A 22,467-nucleotide genomic window follows, 5' to 3' on the forward strand; every position below is an offset into this window, starting at 1 on the left:
TGACAATTTGATTAATCCATTGCAAAATGACTCTTTTACTCAGGGTACAATACAGCTCTATTAAAATCAATTGGAGTTTTGCTGTTGGTTTAAAAGGCAGGTAGATTTTGCTCTCACTGACGTAACATCACCTTTCCAAATGTTTAACTTAACCTGCAAAAGGTAATTGATCTTTCTGGGGCTTTTGAGAAGGTCAGGTTTAAAAAAAATGAATGGTTGTATAGCTTACATACATATCAATACTTTTCTTATACTCCATTCTTCATAGTTAATTTACAGCGGGTTCATTAGAAAAGGTCAAACTAGTAATATTTAGCATCCGTTGCCTAAACACACACATTTCAAGGTATTTATTTAGAGACTTGGCTAGACTAGGGCAGAAATACAGCCAGCTTGGGCACACAGGCGCAAGCATGCCTCACATTGCCAAAGAATATAAGAAAAGACCAACGAACTAGAGCTGAGCATTAGACAGACAGATAGAACAAATGTGCTTTTTCTCATGCAAAGGATAAAAATTAGATGCAAACTTTACATTTAAAACTGCATTGTTCCCTTTTTAATCTGGCCACCATCCGAGTGGTGATCTGGATGTTAGAGAAGAGATGAATGGGAGACATTGGCAGGGATTGAAGCTTGGGGATGAATGTGGAAATGTAGAATGGATGTTTCTTTTTTTCTGGCTTTGAGTTGACTGTTGTTTCTGTCTGTTTTTGAGAACTGATCCAAGGGGACAGGGAAGTCAGTGTGGGCAGCTCTGAGGAAGGCCCTCCTCTACAGCTGCAGCTCAGCGGATTAGGAAGCTTCATCCACAAGGCAACATTGCACAAGTAGCCTTTGAACAAAAGTCATGGATACTATTAATGATATGGTAATCCTTAATCGAGCTACCTCCCAGTAGTGATTATACTGACATGGGAAGAATATCTAAGTCGTAAAAGCAGCCCATAACAACACTGTGCTATTGTTCAGCCCAAGCTTGACCACGACTAACTTTTACCAGCATCTCTAACGTCACCTTTTTCCCCCCACCATCACCACCCTGATCCTAGATCTTTTAAGAGTTGCTTTTTTGGGCGAGTTCCCACACACATTTAGTGTCGTCTCAAAATTCACACTGCCAAATGCACGAAGCAACCATTTCCATCTGAGACCAAAGACCACACAAAGGTTAGTTCTGTATGTCTCAGTGAAGATGTTTTAATTGGCTGACAAAAGGCACCGTGGATCATTTGACTTGCAAATCCTGGGTCTCTTGCTGTCAGATAACACAGTCAGACTTGGAAAAGTTCGGTATTCAATCGAGTGCTGTGCTGAGTATTTTCCAGCAAACATTTTTGGCATGAAATTGAGGGTGTAATGGTCCGGTTTGTTTCAGACAGCTCCCAGTGTTTATTTTATTTAGGTACCTGTTCACAGGTATTTCCAAACCTTCTTGGCTGCTGCTACAGCATTAATTTTCTTCTCTTCTAGTTTCTGGAACTGTTGGGGGATCATGCTGTGAAGGCAATAGTATCAGGATCCCACATAGATTAATCACATTTGGCTCTGTGACAATGCCACAAGGACAGTTCAGAGCAAGGGCAGGATCCATTGCCCTCATTTTAAATGGGTGCTAAAGAGGAAGTCACACTGCTAACGCTTCTGCTATATTCATGATCCCCCCTGAAAAATTCCAAAAGGGGAGGTGCATTTCTCAAGAAGTCCATGAAACCTGCCCTCTGTTCTGACTCAGATTATGAGTAGACCTTAATTGTAATACTGGTTACTGATGAGTTGTTATTTTGATGCCATAGCCTCAAAAAATTGATGAGGGGAGAGTAGACCTGTTACTTGATTATTGAGACCTAATCTCAAGCAAATCATCCCTACTCTGATTGTCATTACATAATGGCAGGAATGTCTCAACAGGTGGGGCCTTGTGGGGCATTTTTCAGGGGTTTACACCTCTGCATGAGTCTACAAATGTGCCTGACCAACCCCTAAAGTAGTAAGGATCTGCTACTGTCATATTTCCCCACTGTCACCCAGAAGCCAGAACTCACTGGACTCAAATTCACCATTTGGTTCTTTCCCCATTGAGACATTGCATCAGCAGCCAGGACATCAGAAAATCCCACATAAAGAGGGATGAAGAAAAATCAGGGGAAAATCAGGGGAAGATTAAGAATGCCCTGCTGCTGCTGCTGCCACCACCTGCTCCTCCCCACTACCTTCTTGTAAGCCTCCTCATTGGGTACCCAGCAGGGAAATCTGACTAGGAGACAGGCAAGAGTCCTCCATTACTGCCTGCTGCTGTAGCAGTGGGGCCAATGCAGCTTGTGCTGCATCCTGGAGGTCTTGTTGAGGCAAGGGGACATTTATCCCCTTGCCCTGGGGAAAGCCCCAGTCAGTCCAACAAGTCTACTTGGACCTGCCTGAGCTAAATCACTGGTGCAAGTCCGAGTGGATCTGTATTGGCAGAATGAGCCCTAGAAGGGTGATAGGATACAGGGACACCTTTGTTGCTAATCCCGCCCCCCTCTTGGACCCGATCCATCCACTTGCCTCCACTGATGCTGCTCCTCCACTCCCTGGATTGAAAAAGGAAAAAGGGAACAGAGCAGAAGTGTGAAGGAAAGAAGAGTGGTTGGTTAGAGTGTCAGAAGAGCAGAAGCTGGCACATCATCAAATAAGGGAACTGCATTTGGCATGCCACCTCAGGAACCTCTGGAAAGTTCAAGCTGAGAAAAGGAAAAGCATATGCCTGGGAAGTATATGATGACTAGAATTGGAATAATGTTGGAACATGCTGAGTCCTTACAGGTTAGAGGTTCTTAAAAGGTCAGCTTTAAGATACTGTTACATGAATCCATGCATTTTATTAGTAAGAAATAAAAGACCAGCATGCCTCATATATCTGCGCATCTTCAGGAGAAATAACAGAATGCTGTTTTAAGTGTCATGCTAAACCAATATTGTTGGCTATTTTATACTGAGCAACTAAAATATAAAATTTTCACAGTGCAATCACTGGAGTCAAAATTCTGGTTTTCTTGAATTCATTTCCTCCCCTTAAAGGGTTTAGGTTTAAACTAATGCACATGAGCACGCATGCAGGCACACACACAATCTTTTTAAATAGAGTGTGGAGTGACACACCCATTGTCAAAATTGTGATGAGTTTATATCTATTTAGTCATGAAGCCTACTTGTCTTGTTCTTACAAATAAGTCTGCCGCTGTCTCTACCCCCTCCCAGGCCTGATCCTCATCTCCCTCTACCCTCTCTGTGTCCTGTTCTACCCACTACCCACCTTCCCCCCCCCCGCCCAAAAATACCAAAGGCTGGTGTGGCAGGAGTGCTGGCCAGCTACCTGCCGCTGAGGCTCAGCTCTGACTAGCACTGACCCAGTGCCGGCAGCTGTTCCTCTTTGAGTGCTGTGAACATGCTTTACATGTTACATGAGCAGCAGCGCTGGTGCTCTGAGCTCTCAGGATTGGGACCTAAGTTTGATGATATAACCTACCCAGCTAAATAAAAGTTCAATATACTAATACAGCTCAAATATTTTTAATGTTATAATCTGTTGTGCTGCGTGACAAAGAAATATACCTACAGCAAATATCACTTCTGAAAAACATGTCAATTGCCACCCTACATACACTCATTGGGAAATAAGCTCCTTTCAATTCTGTGAGGTTTACAACTGAGTTTAAAACCATAATTAGGGCTGAACTGTGACCGATGAGTTTACAATGTGATTGCATATATCTCTTTCTTTTAATAGCTGCTCATAATAAAAACAGCAGTATTAAATACAATCTCAGATCATTAAAATAAATCAATAAAACATTGAAGTCTGTCTAGAATACTTTGCCATGAATCATAATAAAAATTCAAATGTAAACTAGAATACTGTAAAATAGTTTGTTGTCCTTATAGCAGATAAGGTGTGACAAATTTGCAATTATTCTTAGCTTAGAAATTATTCATACTTACAGATTACACGAGTAATGCACGCATGTATATCATTTCCCCATCCTCTTTTAAACAGCCACATGAAAATACATGCCCAGTGTCAGACAAAGAAAGTGTTTTCAAGGGTGATGTAAACCCTGTGAGTAACTTTCACAAAGTTTGTGCCATGGTGAATATTCTTAATTAATAGGAATACAGAAGGAAAATCATAGGTGCATTGTATCCAATGTAGGTTTTTTAGCCACGTTCTAAAAATGTGGCCATTTAAGCAAATGTTGACTTGTCTCACTCTCATTCAAAAACACCTCACCGTGCTCATGATTAAAGCACCAGTTGAGCTCTCAGTGGATGAGGTGAATCACATTTCTCTTAGCCTTACCCAAAAGTCTTAAATGGCATAAAATTCAAACAGAATAGTTAACAAGAGCACCTTTGAAATAACCTGAGCTGGCTCACACAGGTTCTTGTAAAACTTCTTTAGTGAAAAGAGTTTGACTGACATATGACAAATTAAAAATGTCAAAGCTGCAAACTATTAATCCAACATGGCTATGGACGGGGAATATCTGACATTTCCATCTTCATCAAGAGGGATTCTGTCAAGTAGCGGCTCAAACTCTTCATCAGTAATCTGCACACCAAACTTGGAACAAACAGCAGTTTAGCTGCAGTCACTCATGGAGTTCACATTTGGGTCAGCGGAACCCACAATACCCCAAGCATATGGCTGCCATTAACTCTTTGTTACTGCTTCGGTCCCCAAGATCAAGAGCAGCACGTGAATATCAGAGGTTAATCAGGGTTTTGATCGCCTCAGCTTTCTCAGAGAAAGAAATTCTGCCACAGAAATCCCTCCATTGGTGGCACACAGAAATAGAAATACCCGGCATATTGAACGGTGCGTGATTGTCCGCTATGAAAAGTTATTCATTAAACTAAAACACTGGTATCGCTGGAACTAGTTAACTCTGAAAGGCCTTTCATTTTGACTGTTTAGCATGAAAGAAAATGCAGAGAAAAAGTGGCTTTTCGGACTGAGGCTGGCAAAGACTTCTTTCTGCCTTATTGCAAAGCATTTTCATAATGGCCTTCAGGACATTTTGCATACAAATATTTTAAAAGCGGCCCTGTTTATTCATCAGCAAGAAAGTGTTTTCATCAAAACATAATCCATGAAATACTGGCATAAATAGGAATTACTTAAGCGATAATCATGAACAAGGCATTCATTCACCATTTTGCGGAGCTGATAAGGACCAGCTGACTTTTGGGGAGGTGGGACAGGCTTTCCTTTTGGGAAGGCAGTGAAAGGATTCACTTGTATAACTCTGATCTGTTGGTTTGGTTCCCTCATCCCTATCCTGCTTTATAGCAATCACCAACCTGTATCAACCTCCTTTCATTTCCATGACATTTTGAATTTTGGGTAAATTGTCACAAATGTGTAAAAGGAATTTGGTGTATGTGTGTGTGTCCCAGTTTGCAGGGGTTTTTTTGCCAATTCCCCCCCCCCCCATAAAATCTATGGAACAGTTGGAAGAAGACAAGCAGTTGCTTCTCCCAGCATTTACTTGTTGCTTTTTATTGATTTATTCAGATGTTACATTTTCATCCCAACTGTGGGTGCCCCCAAGATGATGAACCACCACAAACTACTATAAAAACACCACAGTACATAAAATATTTAAAGTGTTATAACAGCACTTTTAAATAAAAACACCAATGGCAACACAAAAATGAGCAGAAATACGTATTAAAGAACAGCAGTGGAGAAAAATATTATTAAAAATTCTCATTTCCAAATGACTGGTGGATTAGGAATTGGTAACATGCTTCCTAAACAATGCAGGTCACATGGGGAAGAAAATGTCCAAGAGCAAGTGGGACAACTATAAAGGTCCTGCATACACCTGCCCAATTTACATTAAAGAGATCCAGAGCATTCAACAGGATTTCACCAAACGATCTTTGTAAATAGGACCATATATTTTCATTCCTCCCTGAAAGAGCCCAGACTATTATTCATTGGTGGGTCTTCTTTATTCACTACTTAGCAAAGTTCCTGAAGTGGCTTTCAAGAAGTCAGAAAAATATATGGGCAGATGTATCCTTTCCCACCAGCCAACAGCACACAGTGCTATTAATGGAGCATGTGCTGCATGCTATGGTGCTAAGATGGCTGGGGAGAGGGTAAAAATCTTTTTTACTTACCTACCTTTAGGCCTTATGGTCTCTAACAGGTCTCCTTGAGCCCACACCAGCTATATAACTGACAAAGTTTTAGCTGGGGGTGTGTGTGTTCGGCTGGGAAAGGGGGAAAGGCGGTAGGATCTCAGCATGCGCCAGTTTCACTCAGATCCTACCTCTCCCACAGCTCCTTCCCCTGCCCCTGAGCCACCCACAATTCTCCCCCAATCTGCCCCCACTGCAGCCTACCTGCTCTGGCATGGGTTCAGCAGCCTGCTGCCACAGGTGCAGGGCTTCCCTGTTCCCATGCCATTATTAACAAGCTGCCTGCTGTTGGAGCAGCTTGTGTGACAGCAGCCAAGACCTTACACTGACAGATCAAGAAATCCATTAACTGCGGAAAGCCACCATAGGACTGGACCAAAAAAACCATGAAAACACTTAAAAAGCATCAAAATGAGCTATCGTACTGTTTTTGATTCTGGCATAAGCCATAATAAAATTTCATGTAATTACAAGAATAAACTCAGTAAAGAATATTTAGGGAAAATCTGAGGTCAATACTTCTCTGCAAGTAAAGAATATGTTATGTCTGGACATGGAAAACCAAAGCTGAAATCTTTATTCGGCAGCAGATCTCCCTGCTATGGCCTGATATTCCTGATTCTAACCCACTTCACAGGGTTGATGTTAGACAAATGAGATAAGAAGTGGAAGATATTTTGTAGCCTGAAGAGTGCTAAAGAAATTGTTTTAGAACTGCTTTCTATGTAGACTATTTTATGACTTTTTTTGCTGAACACACACAGGTGGGCACACACAGAAGCTCCCCTACTTAGAAACAGGTTAGGTTCCAGAGGTCTGTTTGTAAGTTGTTTTGTTCTTACATCCAACATCACTGTTATCAGAGTGAACATGTTGTGAAATATGACAAAAATGTATTAAGAGGACACCTACAGTGCTGTACTCTATATTGTGTGGTCTTGCCTTAAAAAGTGGGCTAGCAGGGCTGGCTGGGACTGGCTGGAATAAGTTGGGAGATGTTTGGGAATGCTGTAAATAGGAATTAAAACTATCTATGAACTTATGGCCAGGCATGTTGTTATTGTTATATTAATAATGCTTCTAATTCTGACTGTATGTGTTCCAGGAAATGTTTATAAGCAACATAATAAAATATCATTTATTTAAAAGCCACATTTGTTGCTCATTAGGACTTGGGCATTGCAACTCCAAGACTATCTACTCAGAAATGTGTTCCACTTAATTCAGTGGGACTCACCATACTTCCTGGTAAGGATGCGTAGGATTACAAGCTTACAGCTTTTAACTTTTGTGCAGAAGATGACTTTTTACTTCCTGCCAAAAGTCTCTCCTCTTCACAATTATTCCATTGTAAGAACCAAGTCCTTCTGATCATTTGTCCTCCGCAGTGTAACCCCATATAAACAAGACTGCTACATTTATTCCTCTATTACTAACTGAAGTCAAATCCAGGGAAGTTCATTCAACTCTGAAGCAAAGAAAGCAAATAAGATAAATAAAACTTCAGACTGGATTTAACCCTCAATTAGGACTTATTTCTAGTTCCAAGCAAAATCCAGAGGGGAAAATGGGTTTGTTAGGGTAAAAATAAGAGACAGTCTCATGGCACCTTAAAGGTTCACAGGTTTCTTGTGGTGGAAACTGTCATGGACTAGACAAGGTACCAGCTTCATCAGACCTAAATTATGACTGTTCTGCCATCTAGTGGCAAAAAATTTTCAACATTAGGAAAATTCACTATAAATAAGAAACATGGAATTTTTGCCTGGGAACATTGTAACTGTCATAAATTGTTCAAATTGACTTACAGTGAAATAGTCATATGCCTCGTAAAAGAGGAGAAAGTTCAGATACTTCAGTACAACAACAGAGTTACTCTTATTGACCATTAGGGCAAAAGTAGTACCAGTGAGGTAAGGAGTATAAACCTGCAGTGTGTCTTTGGGCATCCAGCTGACATAACCTATAACCTTTTCCACTATATGACAACAACAACAATGTATTTATTTTTATTTTATCTAACAATATTCACAATCTAGCTCACACAGCAAAATCAATCAATCAATGGTTCACTGGTTCTAAAGGTCTCACAGTATATATATTTTTAAAGATCCAAAAGAGACACCAACAAACTGCCACTGGAAAAAACACTATGCTGGTTGAAACAGACAACCTTATTCAGTTGTGGGTCAGTGTGTCAAACTGGTAGTATGAAATATGTACAGATTTCAACAAAGTACATTTGAATATTATGCAGGATATGGGAAGTAAAGATGTGGATGCTTTAGGGCAGCGTTACAGTTTTCACAGTACCTCTTTTTTCTGTCTCTTTATCACTCACAACCATATCTATAGATAGATTATGCAAATCCAATGGCCGGCTGGTGCCCCCTGTTTGAGGAGGAAGAATTAAGCCAGCTTAGCATTTACACAATGTCTGTATGGAGACCTATGTCACACTCCATATTAGAGGCATCACTAGGGTTTGCCTCACCCAGTGCGAGAGCTCATTGTGTCACCCCCATGATGGTCCTCCTCCTCTACCATACCATACAGCAGTGTTATTCAAACTGTGAGGCGCAGCTCTTTAGGAAGGCGCCAGGAACTCAAAGGGAAGGCAAGGGATGTCCTCTCGCAGTGATACAGTCACACCCCTGGGCAGAATACGAGCCCATCTTCTGTGCTTTTTTTTAAAGCAGAAGAAACAGGAGTAGCTCAGCTGCAAGAGTGGCTGCTGCCGCCCCGCCCTCTTCCAAGCATGCTCAGCTTGCAGTTCTTAACCCTCACTGATCCTTGTCTGGTTGGTTCCTAGTTCCCAGCCTGGGATTGCTTTTCATCAAAGTGAAATCTCTCTTTTCAACCCCCTCCCTCTTCCACTCCCCCCTTTCGATCTCCAAACCTTCTCGCTTTCCTCCCCCTCCCCTTAAAGTTGCTTCCATGCAGTTGGCAAAGGGGGAGGGGAGAGACAAGCTCACACTTTACTTGGCCAGGAGCAGAAAAAGGGTACTGTTTTTGAAGTGATTTGTTAATCTTGTTGTTTGACTGAAAAGGAAAGGCTGTATTTTTAAAGTGATGAATCTTGCTATTTGAAGGGAATACTTATCAGCCACTGATGAAGTGATTGCCAGCCCAATCCTATACACACTTTCCTGGGAGTAAGCCCCATTGACTCTAATGGGAATTACTTCTGAGTAGACATGCATAGGCTTGAGCTGTGCATCTCCTAGTATAGGAGACAAATCAGCTTCCTAACCAAACCCTTATCAGCTCTGATATATTTTCATGGTCTATTTTTGTTTTCCCCACCAGCTGCTGGAAAAATTTAATTTCATTAAATTAATAAAGGGTTCAATCTTATCCAAGGAGAATGGGAGAAATGACTAGTTGGATTGGGGTCCACAGGGTGTGTGTGTGAGTAATGTTGGTCAGACTGGTTGTTCACAAAGTTCATTTGATAAAACAATTCTATTGGTATGCTTACAAAGTTTAAAAAAATGAGTCCTCCTGGACCAGACAAAATCTACCTGCTCCAGCATCCTGCCTCCAACAGTGATCAGCAGCTGATCATTTATAAAACATGTATATTGCTGTGTATTAATAATATATTTTTAAGATCTGCATTTAATTAATGATATGATTAATTTAATTAATAATAATATAGTTAATATATATTTAATATTTAATATTATATTATAATAAATATAATACTAGCCACTTCCTGTTTAATGATGTCACTTCCAGCTCTCAGGAACATGATGGGGAGTCATGGCCAACAGCCACGGGGGTCAAGGGAGCCACTGGCCGAAAAGTTTGAGTACCACTGCCATACAGAATAAATTACAATATCTTATGCACAGTCTAAATGCAGTGGCATCACTAGGGTTGGTGTAACCCTCATTTACTTTATTTATTTAGGGTGCAATCTTATCCTGCACTGGAACAGGCAAGCCAAGAGGCTTGCGCTGTATCCAGCGCAGGATGGAGGCCCAAAGTGGCTCAGCCAGAGGTAAGGGGAAACTTTTCCTCTTATCTCCAGGTAAGGCACCCTGGCCCCTATGAGTCTCCTTGGACTTGCACCACCTCCTGAGGCGGTACAAGTCGAAGGACAGCAGAGCAGCTTGAAGCCGCTCTGAACTCCACGGAAACGGGGGTTGGGATCCAGCATAACTGACAGGTCCCAGTCCCACCTCCTGCTTCCCAATCAACCCATCCACCCCTGGGGCTGCCCACTGCCCACCCCAGAATGCCTCCCTCCCACCTCCTCTGTGCCCACCCCAGAGTCTTGTGTTGGCCAAGCTCAACTGATACAAGACTCGATGCCTCCATCGGTGCAGAGGCTTATGCTAGCCTTCACAGGCCAGTGTGCCTCCATGTGCTGGCCTAGCTGACTCATGAGGAGGCGCAAATGTGCCGTATGGCTTGATTTGCGCCAGCCCAGGGAGCAATTAGGATTGCACCTGAAGATATAGGATAATTAGCAGACATGTGGATTTTCTTAAGTCTGACAACTACATAAATGTGACAGCAAATTCCATGTTGACATCATTTATTTACATTCACAAATGCATTTAGAATCAATGAGGAGTTTTAGATTTTGTGGACTGTTCAACTACTGGGCCTAATCAGGGCTGGCCAAGACCACTTGACTCCTGAAGTAGCATGCTGAATACTTCCCCTCCCCTTACAAGCTTTTACTCTTCCCACCCCCCTTGTCTGGAAAGAAAAGAGAGGGGTGAGGGTGGGAAAGAGAATTGTGGCAGAGAGGAGAGTGGTGGTTTAGAGCAGGAGTCTCCAAACCCCAGCCTGGGGGTCAGATGCATTCCGTAACGAGCCTCTATCCAGCCCGCAGCCAGCCTCTTGTCCCCTGAAAGCCCTGGCCTACTTTGCTGAACATGACTGGAACTATGCTCTGGTTGCATCTGGAGGATGTTCTAAGGACCAGAAAGGTTGAATGAATGAGCCCATTCGTTCATTTATTCACTCATCCAAGTTCCATCTCTTATTTATTTATAAAAATTTTATATTTAAATTTTTTTCAGCCCTCAAAACCGTGCCGGACATTTGATGCGGCCCTCTGGCCAAAAAGTTTGGAGACCCCTGGTCTAGAGCAGTGCTTCCCAAGCTTTTTAGCACTGGGACCCTCTTTTTAAAATGACAATCTATCATGACCCAGTAGACAAAAAAAAGAATATAAAAATATTTTATTTATTAATAATTAATAAATTTAATAATAATTGGGGTCCTGTGCTCTCGAGGCTTCTAGAGACCCCACATATAGTATGTATGTGCAGACATTTGTTAGACTCTCCCTAGAAATGGAGTTCAAGGACTGTTCCCCCAAACCTTAACAGTCATTCCAGGATACCCAGAAGGCTGAACTGGAGAGCAAGATGTGCAATTAGGGAGTTCCAGGTCAGACAAAAGGCTGAAAGTTCACAAGTGGTCAATGGCCTGCCAATTACTACATAAAATTGGAAAAGGTGACATCTTAATATGGAGGAATGAAGATTATTTCATACCACAGGTTAGCATTCCAGATAATGATTTTCTTCTACAAACCAGGCAAAGGTGCTTGCAAAGATTTTTTTTTGTTTCTAAAACTTTTTGCAATCCAGCAAAAATCAGCTCATGACCCACTAGTGGGTCCCGACCCACAGTTTGGGAAACACTGGGCTAGAGTGTCAGAGACACTTCCACATTTCCTCTTCCACTCCATTCCCTCTTCCTCCTCTTCCAATCCAGGGATTAGAAATGTGGATGGAGGAACAGTGGATGTGTGTGGATGGACAAAGGTGAGCACCCTTCCAACCTGCTGCCTGATGCAACTGCCTCGAGTGGTTTTCTCAATGGGGTGGCCATGGCCAGAACCCCAAAAGCAGTCAGAACACAAAGAGAGATGACAACTACTAACAATCAAGGAGCAACTGATATTTATTAGAGAAAGGGACAAAATTGGAAAGGAGTTTAATGAAGGAAGGGCAACACTTATCTGTGCATTTTTGGAACAGAATATTGTAAGAATTTGAAAATGATTTTCTCATTCTGTTCTTCTACTGCAGAAGACAGAGAGTAGCAATGCTGAAGTATGACTCAGACCTCTTTCCAGAGATGTGCTGCAGGGATAATATGACAGTGAATATGTTACGAGGTTATTCCAGGCCACTCTCCTTACAACAGAGGCAGAATCCAGTAGGTACAATCCCTGCCATTAATAAGCTTTCTCAGTCAGGCTGGAAGGCAGAATGAAGTCCTGGCTTGGTACCTAGTCAGGTGAAGAGTCAGTCTCTGCAGAAGGCCAGTGCTTAAAAAGGCCAAATTCTATTTAGAGACCTAAAGGTGAAGTACTTGCTGGGGAATAAGCTCAATTTCCTCTCTGCAACAAAGTTTTCCTTGAGTTACCCACACCCCTCACCACTGAAACCGACGATATGGAGATTGCTTATTGTAGCCAAAAATGCAATGGAGAACAGGCAACCTATACTTTTAGTAGCTGAATAAAAAAAAAATTAGCCAAGAACAGTGACAGACCTCCCATTGTAGACGATGGAACAAATGCCCTGGGTGTGAGCCTTTAGGAGCCCACAGAAGCCTCTCTGAGGTTCCTGACAGGGTCAGAAACTGTGCTTCTGTTTTTCTGGAAGCACAGTTTAAAGCCTTGGGGAAGCCTCAGGAAGCTTTCCCCATGCAGTCAATGGTCACATGAGGCTCCATAAGCTTCAGGTAGGTGGGGGAGGTAGATTTGCGCCATCCCACAGGGTGGCACCATCATGGACCTTTGCCCCAAGACGTGGGGCTGGGGAGGTCTGCCACTGGCCAGGAATTTATGTTACATGACATGAAGTGACAGCACAAAATGCTATGCAGGCCAGTCCTATGTATATTTATCTGAACACAAGTCCATTGAATTCTATGGACTTACTTAAATGAGAATGTGATTGTAGCCACAAACCCTCATGTGAAAAGTCTTGCCCAGCAAATAATGCACATAAAGGAGGCAAGAGCAGTGGCATTGCCAGGGGGGGTGAGGGAGGTGCTGTCTGCAACAGGTGATGCACTTGGTGGGGGAGGGGCCACTACTAGCCCAAATTGTGAAACAGTGGCATAGCTAAGGGGGTGCAGGGGGTAGCAGTTGCACCGGGCAATAAGCTTTAGGGGGCATCAAGCTGAGCTTGACACTAGTGACCAAAATTGTGAAAATCTTGGTATGTATGAATAATACCATCATGTTATATATCATTGGAAGGGTAATTTAATGCAGAATGCAATGAAATAAACTGCATTGGAATATCTTTATTCTATCAAAAGTTATGGCCAATTAACCAAAAAATGAAAACAACTGTCTTATGGAACAAAAAGTGGATTTGCTTAACTCCAAACCGACCTATGAGACTGATTGTTCTGAGTGCCAATGAGATGTTATTATGATACAGCATAGAATTAATAACTTTTTATTTATTTACTTAATTAAATTTGATTTTATCATGCAGGGGATAGCAGATAAATGCCTTAGCTACGCCACTGACTTGGGAGAGGCAGCAGAGCAAGTGGGTGGCAAGCTGCTGGGTGTAGGAGGTGGGTTCCTCCCAATTTTCACTTTTTAAAAAGCCTGGGCATGATGTCACTTCTGGTTGTGACATCACTTCTGGGGCAACGTTTTGAGCTTGGCACCGGGCTACATGATCGGGCCACTGTTGTGAAATCTTGGCATTTTCAAATAATACCATCATGTTACATACTATTTGAGGTGGAATTTCATGCAGAATGCAATGAAACAAACTGCATTTAAATATCTGTCTTCTATCAAAAATTAAGGACAAATAAGGAAAATGACTGCCTTATGTAAGAAAAGTGGATTTTCTTAACTCAAAACAGATTAATGAGACTGATTGTTCTGAGAGCCAATGAGATGTTATTATGACACAGCAGGAAACTAGTGAGGAGTTAGTGTAAGTCAGCTCTCATTTTCATGTATCAGAGCTAATACTAGAACTCTTATTCAGTAATGTGACTGTCATCAAGTTGGCCACTGGTTTTTTGATGGTTAGTGATTAGTTGGGTGACCTGTACTGTTTTATATTAAAATAAAGTTAATGGGAATTACACCAACTGTAGTGATGCCAATACATTTAGGTTGTGCATGTGATATTGTAATTTATTTTGTATGGTCTGGTATGGGAGTAGGTCCATTACGGGTGTGACACAATGAGCTCTTGCACTGGGTGACACAAGCCCTCCTGACGACTCTGTGTAAGAGTGTAATTTATTATGCTCATAAAACCGATGATGTCAGTCACTAAGCATGTTGCACTGTACCCAAACACCTCCTGTGTTAAATTTCACATTTTGGGTTCTGAACTTTCTGCTTCCTAGTCAGGTGCTCCTGGAGCCCCTCTCCAGCCTCTTTCCCACCTCAAAATGGCATTTGTGTTCCTATCACATGCAGCAGCTGTCCTTGCAAGACCCTTCCAGGAAAAGAGAATGAACTCGTCCTTGTGACACCCATGAAGGAAGAGAAGCTGCTGGCATCTGAATCTCTCTCTGCTGAATTTTAAAGCCACAGTGCTGCACTTTGCAAGGACTTGTATTTAATTCTAGGATCAGCTTCTTAGACAGGGATGCACATGCCACTCTTCACTATTTTTCAGAATAACCACATATGTCAACTAAGAGCCCAATCCTATGTCTACTCAGAAGTAAGTACCATTATAGTCAATGGGGCTTACTCCCAGGAAAGTGTGGATAGAATTGCAGCCTCTGAATTACATATTTAAATAAAAACATCCCTGTACATGAAAGAAGACATTGCTGTGTGATAGAGCAACTGAGAAGTCCCCAGGTTTAATGTTTAGCAGTCTTATAGCAAGGCTGGGAAAGAGCTCTGCCTGAAACCCTGGAGAAGTGCTGCCAGTCAGATAGGGGCAACTGGGGCTGGACGGAGCAATGGTTTTTAATCTATGCAGGGCAGATGAACATGCAGCCACCTATGTTATAAGGGCACTAAAGGTAGCTTGGGTAGGAGTCACAGCTCAGTGGTAAAGCACATGCTTTGCACACAGATAGTTGCAAGTTCAGTTCCTGACAATGCTAGGTAAAGTACCAAAAGGACCCTGCTCCAGACACTGGAGAGCTGCCTCCAGTGACCACAGACAATACTGAGTTAGAGAGGTCAATAGTTTGGTTCAGTATAAGGCAAGGTCACATGAAAAGGATGTTTTTACATAAGGTTACATAAGAACATAAGAACAGCCCCACTGGATCAGGCCATAGGCCCATCTAGTCCAGCTTCCTGTATCTCACAGCGGCCCACCAAATGCCCCAGGGAGCACATCAGATAACAAGAGACCTCATCCTGGTGCCCTCCCTTGCATCTGGTTGTCAAAGAAGGTTGTCAAAGAAGTTTCCAAGGTGCATTTATGTGCAGCATCACTCATCTTGAACATGAAGCACCTGTGACAATCACATCACTTATGCAACTGTTGAAGGTACAGAGAAAGAGCAGTGCCCTCCTTTGTAGCTAGACACCTCACTTTCCACCTCTTGACTAGGAATTTTATTGATCTGTTACTGTGTGGTGGATAAATGAGATACAGATTATCTCATTGCAAAGTCTGATTGTTACTTTTCCTGACAGGCTCTTGTGCCTCCAGTGTTAGGCAGAAACTCAAAAAGTGAGAGAGTAGCAATTTTCAGCCTTTTTAAACTCATGTTACACTGACAAAGTGCTTAAAGTATCAAGACACACCATCAGTTTTTGACAATTGACAAGGCATACCATGCTGCTGGTAGGGTGCTCACATCCCCCAATGCCCCTACTAAGAAATGATCCTCCTCCAAACTCCTGTGGCACACTTGGACCATTTGTGGCACACTAATGTGCATGACACAGTGGTTGAAAATTGCTGACACAGAGTGTCAATTTTTAAAAGTGAGTCCTGGTCAGGGTGACCAGATGTCCTCTTTTTCCAGGCATGTCCTCTTTTTTAGCCTCATGTCCTGGAAAAGAACTTAAATGTCCTCCTTTTCCTTGTGAGCAGGCAGCGCATAGCCTTCTTGGAATGAATAAATACTAGGTAATAAATTCTATGTAATATGGTTTTAAATTTAATAGTAAGTAAGATAGTGTTTAAATTAACCCCTCGCCCTCTCAGGTCATCAGAGAAGGCCTTTTTACAAGTGCCACCACCCAAGGAGGTCCGGGGGGCGGCTGCAAGAAATAGGGCCTTCTCGGTAGTGGCACCAACATTATGGAACTCCCTTCCCCTTGACTTGAGAATGGCTCCCTCTCTTGAGAGTTTCCGGCGAGGCCTGAAGACACTGCTGTTTACATAAGCCTTCTGATTCCTTGGCCTTTTTAACATTTTTTACACATTTTGTAGTTTTTACAGGTCTGATTCCTCTGTAACTTGCTCTTTTGTACTCTTTTTATTCTATCTTTTAATCTGACTACTGTTTTTTAAGGTCGCTCTTAATGTGTTTTTAATGTTTTTATCTGCTATTTGTTTTAATTTATGTTTTTAAATGTGCTTTTTATATGTTGTTAGCCGCCCTGGGTCCCTTTAGGGAGAAGGCGGGATATAAATAAAGTTTATTATTATTATTATTATTATTATTATTATTATTATTATTAACCCCATGAAATCAATGTTTTCTAGTGTTTTCAGTTTTTATTTTGCCATGTCCTACAATTCTTGGATGTCCTACATCTGGGGGGGCCTGGTCCTCTTTGGTGGTTATGACATCTGGTCACCCTGGTGCTGGAGTTCAAAAGTTTGAGAACCACTGAGGTTTGTGCACCTGCTCTGGGCCCACTAGAAAGCAGTCCCTAGTGATGCAACCTCCTGATTTTAGAAATGGGCTAGGTTGGAATGCCAGATGCGGGGAGGGCACCAGGATGCAGGTCTCTTGCTGTCTTGTGTGCTCCCTGGGCATTTGGTGGGCCAGTGTGAGATACAGGAAGCTGGACTAGATGGGCCTATGGCCTGATCCAGCGAGGCGTTCTTATGTTCTTATGATGTACCTACAGTGATGCGCTGAGTTTTGAACACCTGGGATTCCCCTCGCATAGCCACAGGCAGCTGCGCGCGCGCCCCGCGCGTAAATACGCACCAGCAGATCAGGTCTCAGGCAGCAGAGAGCAGCGCTGGACGGGCAGAGGAGCGCCAGGTGGAAGGTCCTCGCCCCGGGGTTGCCCTCAGCCCTAAGCAGTGCCGGGGATGCTGAGCATCAGAATGCCCCCCCCCCGAGGCCTCTGGAAGGAGGGCAGGGAGAAGAGCCGGTGGCCGGCGAGCTGCTCTGCCCAGAACCTGTGCCCCCTCCCCGCCCCCGAGCTATTAATACGGCGGGCACATGCTGTGCCGTCCCCGCGAGGGGCTCGATAACTTTGCTTTGCCCTTGCCGACGTCCCCGGCGCCAGGGCTGCCCCTTCCTGGCGACGGCGCCCCGTGCCCGCTAGTGATGGGGGTCCCAGCCAATGCCCGCGCCGGGCGGCCCTCCGTCTATCGCGAGAGCGGGGGCCCTATAAGTAGCCGCCGGTGCCCGCGCTCCGTCCATTTGGCCCGGGGGGCGGGGAGAGCTCCAGTGGGGGAACGGCGTACACTCGGCTGAGCCACCATGTCTGACCAGGCGCTCAGCTTCCTGAAGGACTTCCTGGCCGGGGGCATCGCTGCTGCCATCTCCAAGACGGCCGTGGCGCCCATCGAGAGAGTCAAGTTGCTGCTGCAGGTAAGGAGGGCGTCGTGGCACCGCTTACCTTTCCAGTGCGCCCCTGGCCCTCTCCCCGGAGCATTGCCGAGAAGCCAAGGGCAGGAGCGTTCCTTGCAGGCTGAAACGCGCAGCAAGTGGTGGCGTTGCTAGAGGGGGTGCGAAGCGCCAGGTTTGCCTGGAATGGCTCTGAAGGGGAGGGGGAAGGGCCCCTTGCACACTGCGGTGAGGCTCCTTGCAAAACCTAGTGTCTTGCACCCCTTCTAGCTACGCCACTGGTCTGGCATCCCTGGTCCTTAACAAGTCGCACGTCCCATCTAAAAAGTGAATGGCGGTCATCGTATGATCTGTCTTTAACTGTGATGCCTTTTATCACTCTCCTCGCCAAGGTGCTCTGCTTTATCTCTAGGAAAATGGTGTTCTCCTATGGGGTTAATGGTGTAGGACAGCAGAGCAGAAATCCTTCCTGTCAACTGGCACAAGCTACAAGTGACTAAATATGGAAACTCCACTTGTGCAGTTCTGATTACACAAGATGAGCGAAGCTCTTCACTCTCTTCTGTCCCCTCCCCACCTCTGATTAGAGCACATGTCTGCAAGTGCACCAAGTTTGGGGAGGAATGCCTTCAAATCTCCAGTGGTCTCTTGGTGGTGGTTTTTGGGGGTGTTGGTAGCAGATGTCCACTAAGCCAATAACTCAAATTGGCACTTAAATTAATCATGAGTGGAACTGGCATTTGCATGTAATGTATAGGTGACCATCCATTTCACTTAACCTAGTGCATTCTTCTTATTTTCTACCAGAGTCATTAGCTTGGTAGAAGTGTAGAGGTCAGTTCAAGAACTTAAGGGCAAATGAATGGAAAGAGGCAAATAGCTGTTTTCGCAGCTGTAAATAATATTGTCCTTTTTATATTTGCCACTGAATCACCTTTGCAGAGTGTGTCTATGTAAGAGAAAACTGTGTCCCAGTTCCGATGCTCAAGTAAGCTATTCTAACTGCATGTTCTCAATGGCTGTTATGGCCCAGTAGAATGATATTGACCTCTAGAGTCTAGAAGGTGACTTCAAGCAGATAGCACTGAATTGGAGAGTCAGAGATAAGCCTGCAGGAGCAATGATGGAATCGCATTTTCTTCACGCTGGGAGTTCATGGACAATGACATGGGTCATGATTATTCTGATTTCTCCCCTTCCTTTCTCTCTCTGCTCCCCTCTTCGTCAACAGGTCCAGCATGCCAGCCAACAGATCACAGCTGACAAACAATACAAGGGGATCATGGACTGTGTGATAAGGATTCCCAAAGAGCAGGGCATCATTTCCTTCTGGAGAGGCAACCTAGCCAATGTCATCCGGTACTTCCCCACCCAGGCCCTCAACTTTGCCTTCAAGGACAAGTACAAGCAAATCTTCCTTGGGGGCGTGGACAGGCACAAGCAGTTCTGGCGTTATTTTGCAGGCAACCTGGCCTCTGGGGGCGCTGCAGGAGCAACATCTCTCTGCTTCGTATACCCTCTGGATTTTGCCAGGACCAGGCTAGCCGCCGATGTGGGCAAAGGGTTGAACGAGAGGCAGTTCACTGGGCTCGGCAATTGTATCGCCAAGATCTACAAATCTGATGGCCTGAGGGGTCTCTACTTGGGATTCAATGTGTCAGTCCAGGGCATCATTATCTACAGAGCAGCTTATTTTGGCGTTTATGATACAGCTAAGGGTAAGAAAGGGAAGTCTTGGTGACTTTGACAGAGGTCTCTGATAGAATGGCAAAATGAGTGTAGATTCTCTGCATTAGCTAAAGTGTACTATTTAGACTGGTGATTTCATATAATATTTTTGGCATGATCCAAGTATGGTTTCTTTCTTGGGTCATTAGACTTCTAACTTTGTAGAACTGAGATGGTTCTGGAGTTTGCTTGTTTTTCCTATGAGAGGGGAAGCAACCTTAAATTCTTATCTTTCTTTTGATCCATTCTCTCCAAAGACTATGGGAAGGATTTGCAAGACGTGTAGCAGTCTTGATAACTTGATAAGGTCATGTGACCTTTGGAGAGCTCTTAAGGTCAAGGTCATAAGGAATTCAGAAGCCAAACTTGTCTGAGGTGTTTGGTTGTTGCTTTTTTATTTTTGGTATAGTAACATTTTTGGAAGTATGCCTGCTCTCCTTTTTCCCATCCATTTCGTGAATCCTAGCCTGTCCTTGTTCTCTCCTCATACAAGTGTCCTAGTCTCATCCAGCCAATCTATTTCAATCCCTTACATATAATGTTGAGGTAGTAACATCTTTGAATGTACAAGGCTGCCTGCTCTCCTATTTCTTACCCCTCATTTCTTGAATGCTAGCCTGTCCCTTTTCTCACACAAGCTTCCTAGTTTCATCCAACCAATCCTTTGCATCTCTAAATATTTGTATGACCAGGGGGTCTCTGGGGACAAGTACCTCCTCTTGGCTAAATATTTCCTGGCCAGATGACACCTGTCATGGCCCCACCTTCGTTGTAAATTGTGGCAGGAGCAGTGGAATAACGTTTAGAATGGTGAGCTTGGAGGAGGCAGACTCAGAACTTGTATCTCTGTTCAACCATGAAGTTCACTGGCTGACTTTGGGCAGGTCACTATTGCTCATGCTAGCCTAATTTCACATGGTTGTTGTGAGGATAAAACTTCACAGAAATGTAGTGGCTCATCAGTTTGAATCTCTCGGAGAGCATTTCCACTTTTGGTTGGAAAATCATAAATCTCCTGTAGCTAATGCCTATATAAATGCTCACACTATGTGAAGCTACACATTCCAAGGACCAAAAATGCAAGTAACAGAATTATGTTGTAAATTTTTCCCAAGCAAATGTGTAAAATGGCCTATCCTGAACTTTTTGCTACGATTTAGGGATAATTTGCCATGTGACTTAAATTACTATCATACAAGCTCATCTGATCTTGCTGTTCCCGTTTTGTGAGTGAGGTAGGAGTGACAAGGTGGTACTGATAACTGGTTTTTCCTCTTTCTCCTGCCACTCTTGAACAATCTACTCCTGATGGTAGGGATGTTGCCTGACCCAAAGAATGTGCATATCGTGGTGAGTTGGATGATTGCCCAGAGTGTCACTGCAGTAGCAGGCCTGGTGTCCTATCCCTTTGACACTGTTCGACGTAGGATGATGATGCAGTCTGGCAGGAAAGGAGGTAAGAAAATAACCCTTTATTAATAATTAGGGGGAACCCTTAAAACATCAGTTGATTTCCAGTTGGTCAAGGGAAGATGGAAGAAATCAGCAAAGTGTCTTTCAATTTTAAGAAGTCATTTTAAAATCATTTTAAAATCCTCCCACGCTCAGAGCAGATGGAATAACTTGGCTCAGCTTGTCAGCTGCTTCAAGGTCGCACAGTGCCGGTGGCCTCGAACTGGCGACCTTGTGGATGTTATCTTCAGGCAAATGGAGGCTCTACCCTCTAGACCAGACCTCCTGCCCATACTTGATATGCATACTTGATATGCATTTATTAAGATGGTTTCTTTGAGCAATGCCATTTGACTTCAGTGTATAGCTTTTGTAGTTGAGTGCTAAATTGTTTATAATCTAGTACTGAATTAGCTCCATTGGCCTCCTGAGTAGCAAGAATTTATTTAAAGAACAAAGAACCAGCATTCCAGGGTTTTTGACCAAATTTTTAGTATTACTTACACTGGTATATTTTCTACTAGTAAGGCGCATCTGTATACAGTACGGTTGATTTGTGTGCATTGTTTCCACAGCCGAGATTATGTACAAGGGCACAATTGATTGCTGGAAGAAGATAGTTAAAGATGAAGGTGGGAAGGCATTCTTCAAAGGTGCCTGGTCCAACGTGTTGAGAGGCATGGGTGGTGCCTTTGTGTTAGTCTTGTATGATGAAATCAAGAAATATGTCTAAACTTGATTCAATTGTTCTCTTTTGTAATGTATCCATGTGTGGCTTAGCAGGCAACTAAACATTTCCTAGGGAAATAGACATGGTTGTTGTGGGTCAAATCCAGTTCAGAGATCAGTTTGCTTCATTGTAAGGTAGAGCATTGGTTGTCTGTTAGATCACAGTTAAATTTTTGTATGGAAAATTCAAGAGGCCTATGTGTATATATAATATATTTGACAAATTTCAGTAATATAGCCCTATGTTTAACGTGCGTCTCTTGAAGGTTTCCTGTTTTACAATATTTAAACTACTAGAAATGTAAATTCAATAAATACTATTTAAGTCAAATCTCCTCAACTTTTTTCTGTTTTGATCATATGGCCATTCTTTATAGGCAACTACTCTGGGATTTGAAAGATAGGGATATTAATTTCATGTCTAAAAATGGTCATAATCTTTGTCAATAAGATGCAGGAGACAGGTTCTCAAGCAGAGCTATCCTTACATGAGAGCTAGCCTCACACTGATAATATGAATGATTCAGACTTGTGCTACTTGAGTACATCCTGCCCAGAAAAAAGCCCCATGAAGATGTCCTGGTCATTATTATTTTCTAAAACTCTTCTCTCCTTAGAGTTGTACATGTGGAAAGGTCTATACAAAAGAGCAGTGTGTTTGCTTGGTTG

At 43.2% G+C, this 22,467-nt stretch overlaps 1 protein-coding gene across 1 annotated transcript; it reads left to right on the forward strand.

Annotated features, from left to right (window-relative positions):
• The first annotated feature begins 17,731 nt into the window (after positions 1-17,731).
• SLC25A4 (solute carrier family 25 member 4) lies at positions 17,732-22,129 on the forward strand. The gene is made up of 4 exons (XM_066631815.1): positions 17,732-17,913; positions 19,121-19,607; positions 20,933-21,073; positions 21,645-22,129. The coding sequence occupies exons 1-4, from the start codon at positions 17,803-17,805 to the stop codon at positions 21,800-21,802; spliced, it is 897 nt and encodes a 298-aa protein (XP_066487912.1). The 5' UTR covers positions 17,732-17,802; the 3' UTR covers positions 21,803-22,129.
• The last annotated feature ends 338 nt before the right edge of the window (positions 22,130-22,467 follow it).

This window comes from Tiliqua scincoides, chromosome 6 (assembly GCF_035046505.1).
Source record: "Tiliqua scincoides isolate rTilSci1 chromosome 6, rTilSci1.hap2, whole genome shotgun sequence".
NCBI lineage: Eukaryota > Metazoa > Chordata > Lepidosauria > Squamata > Scincidae > Tiliqua > Tiliqua scincoides.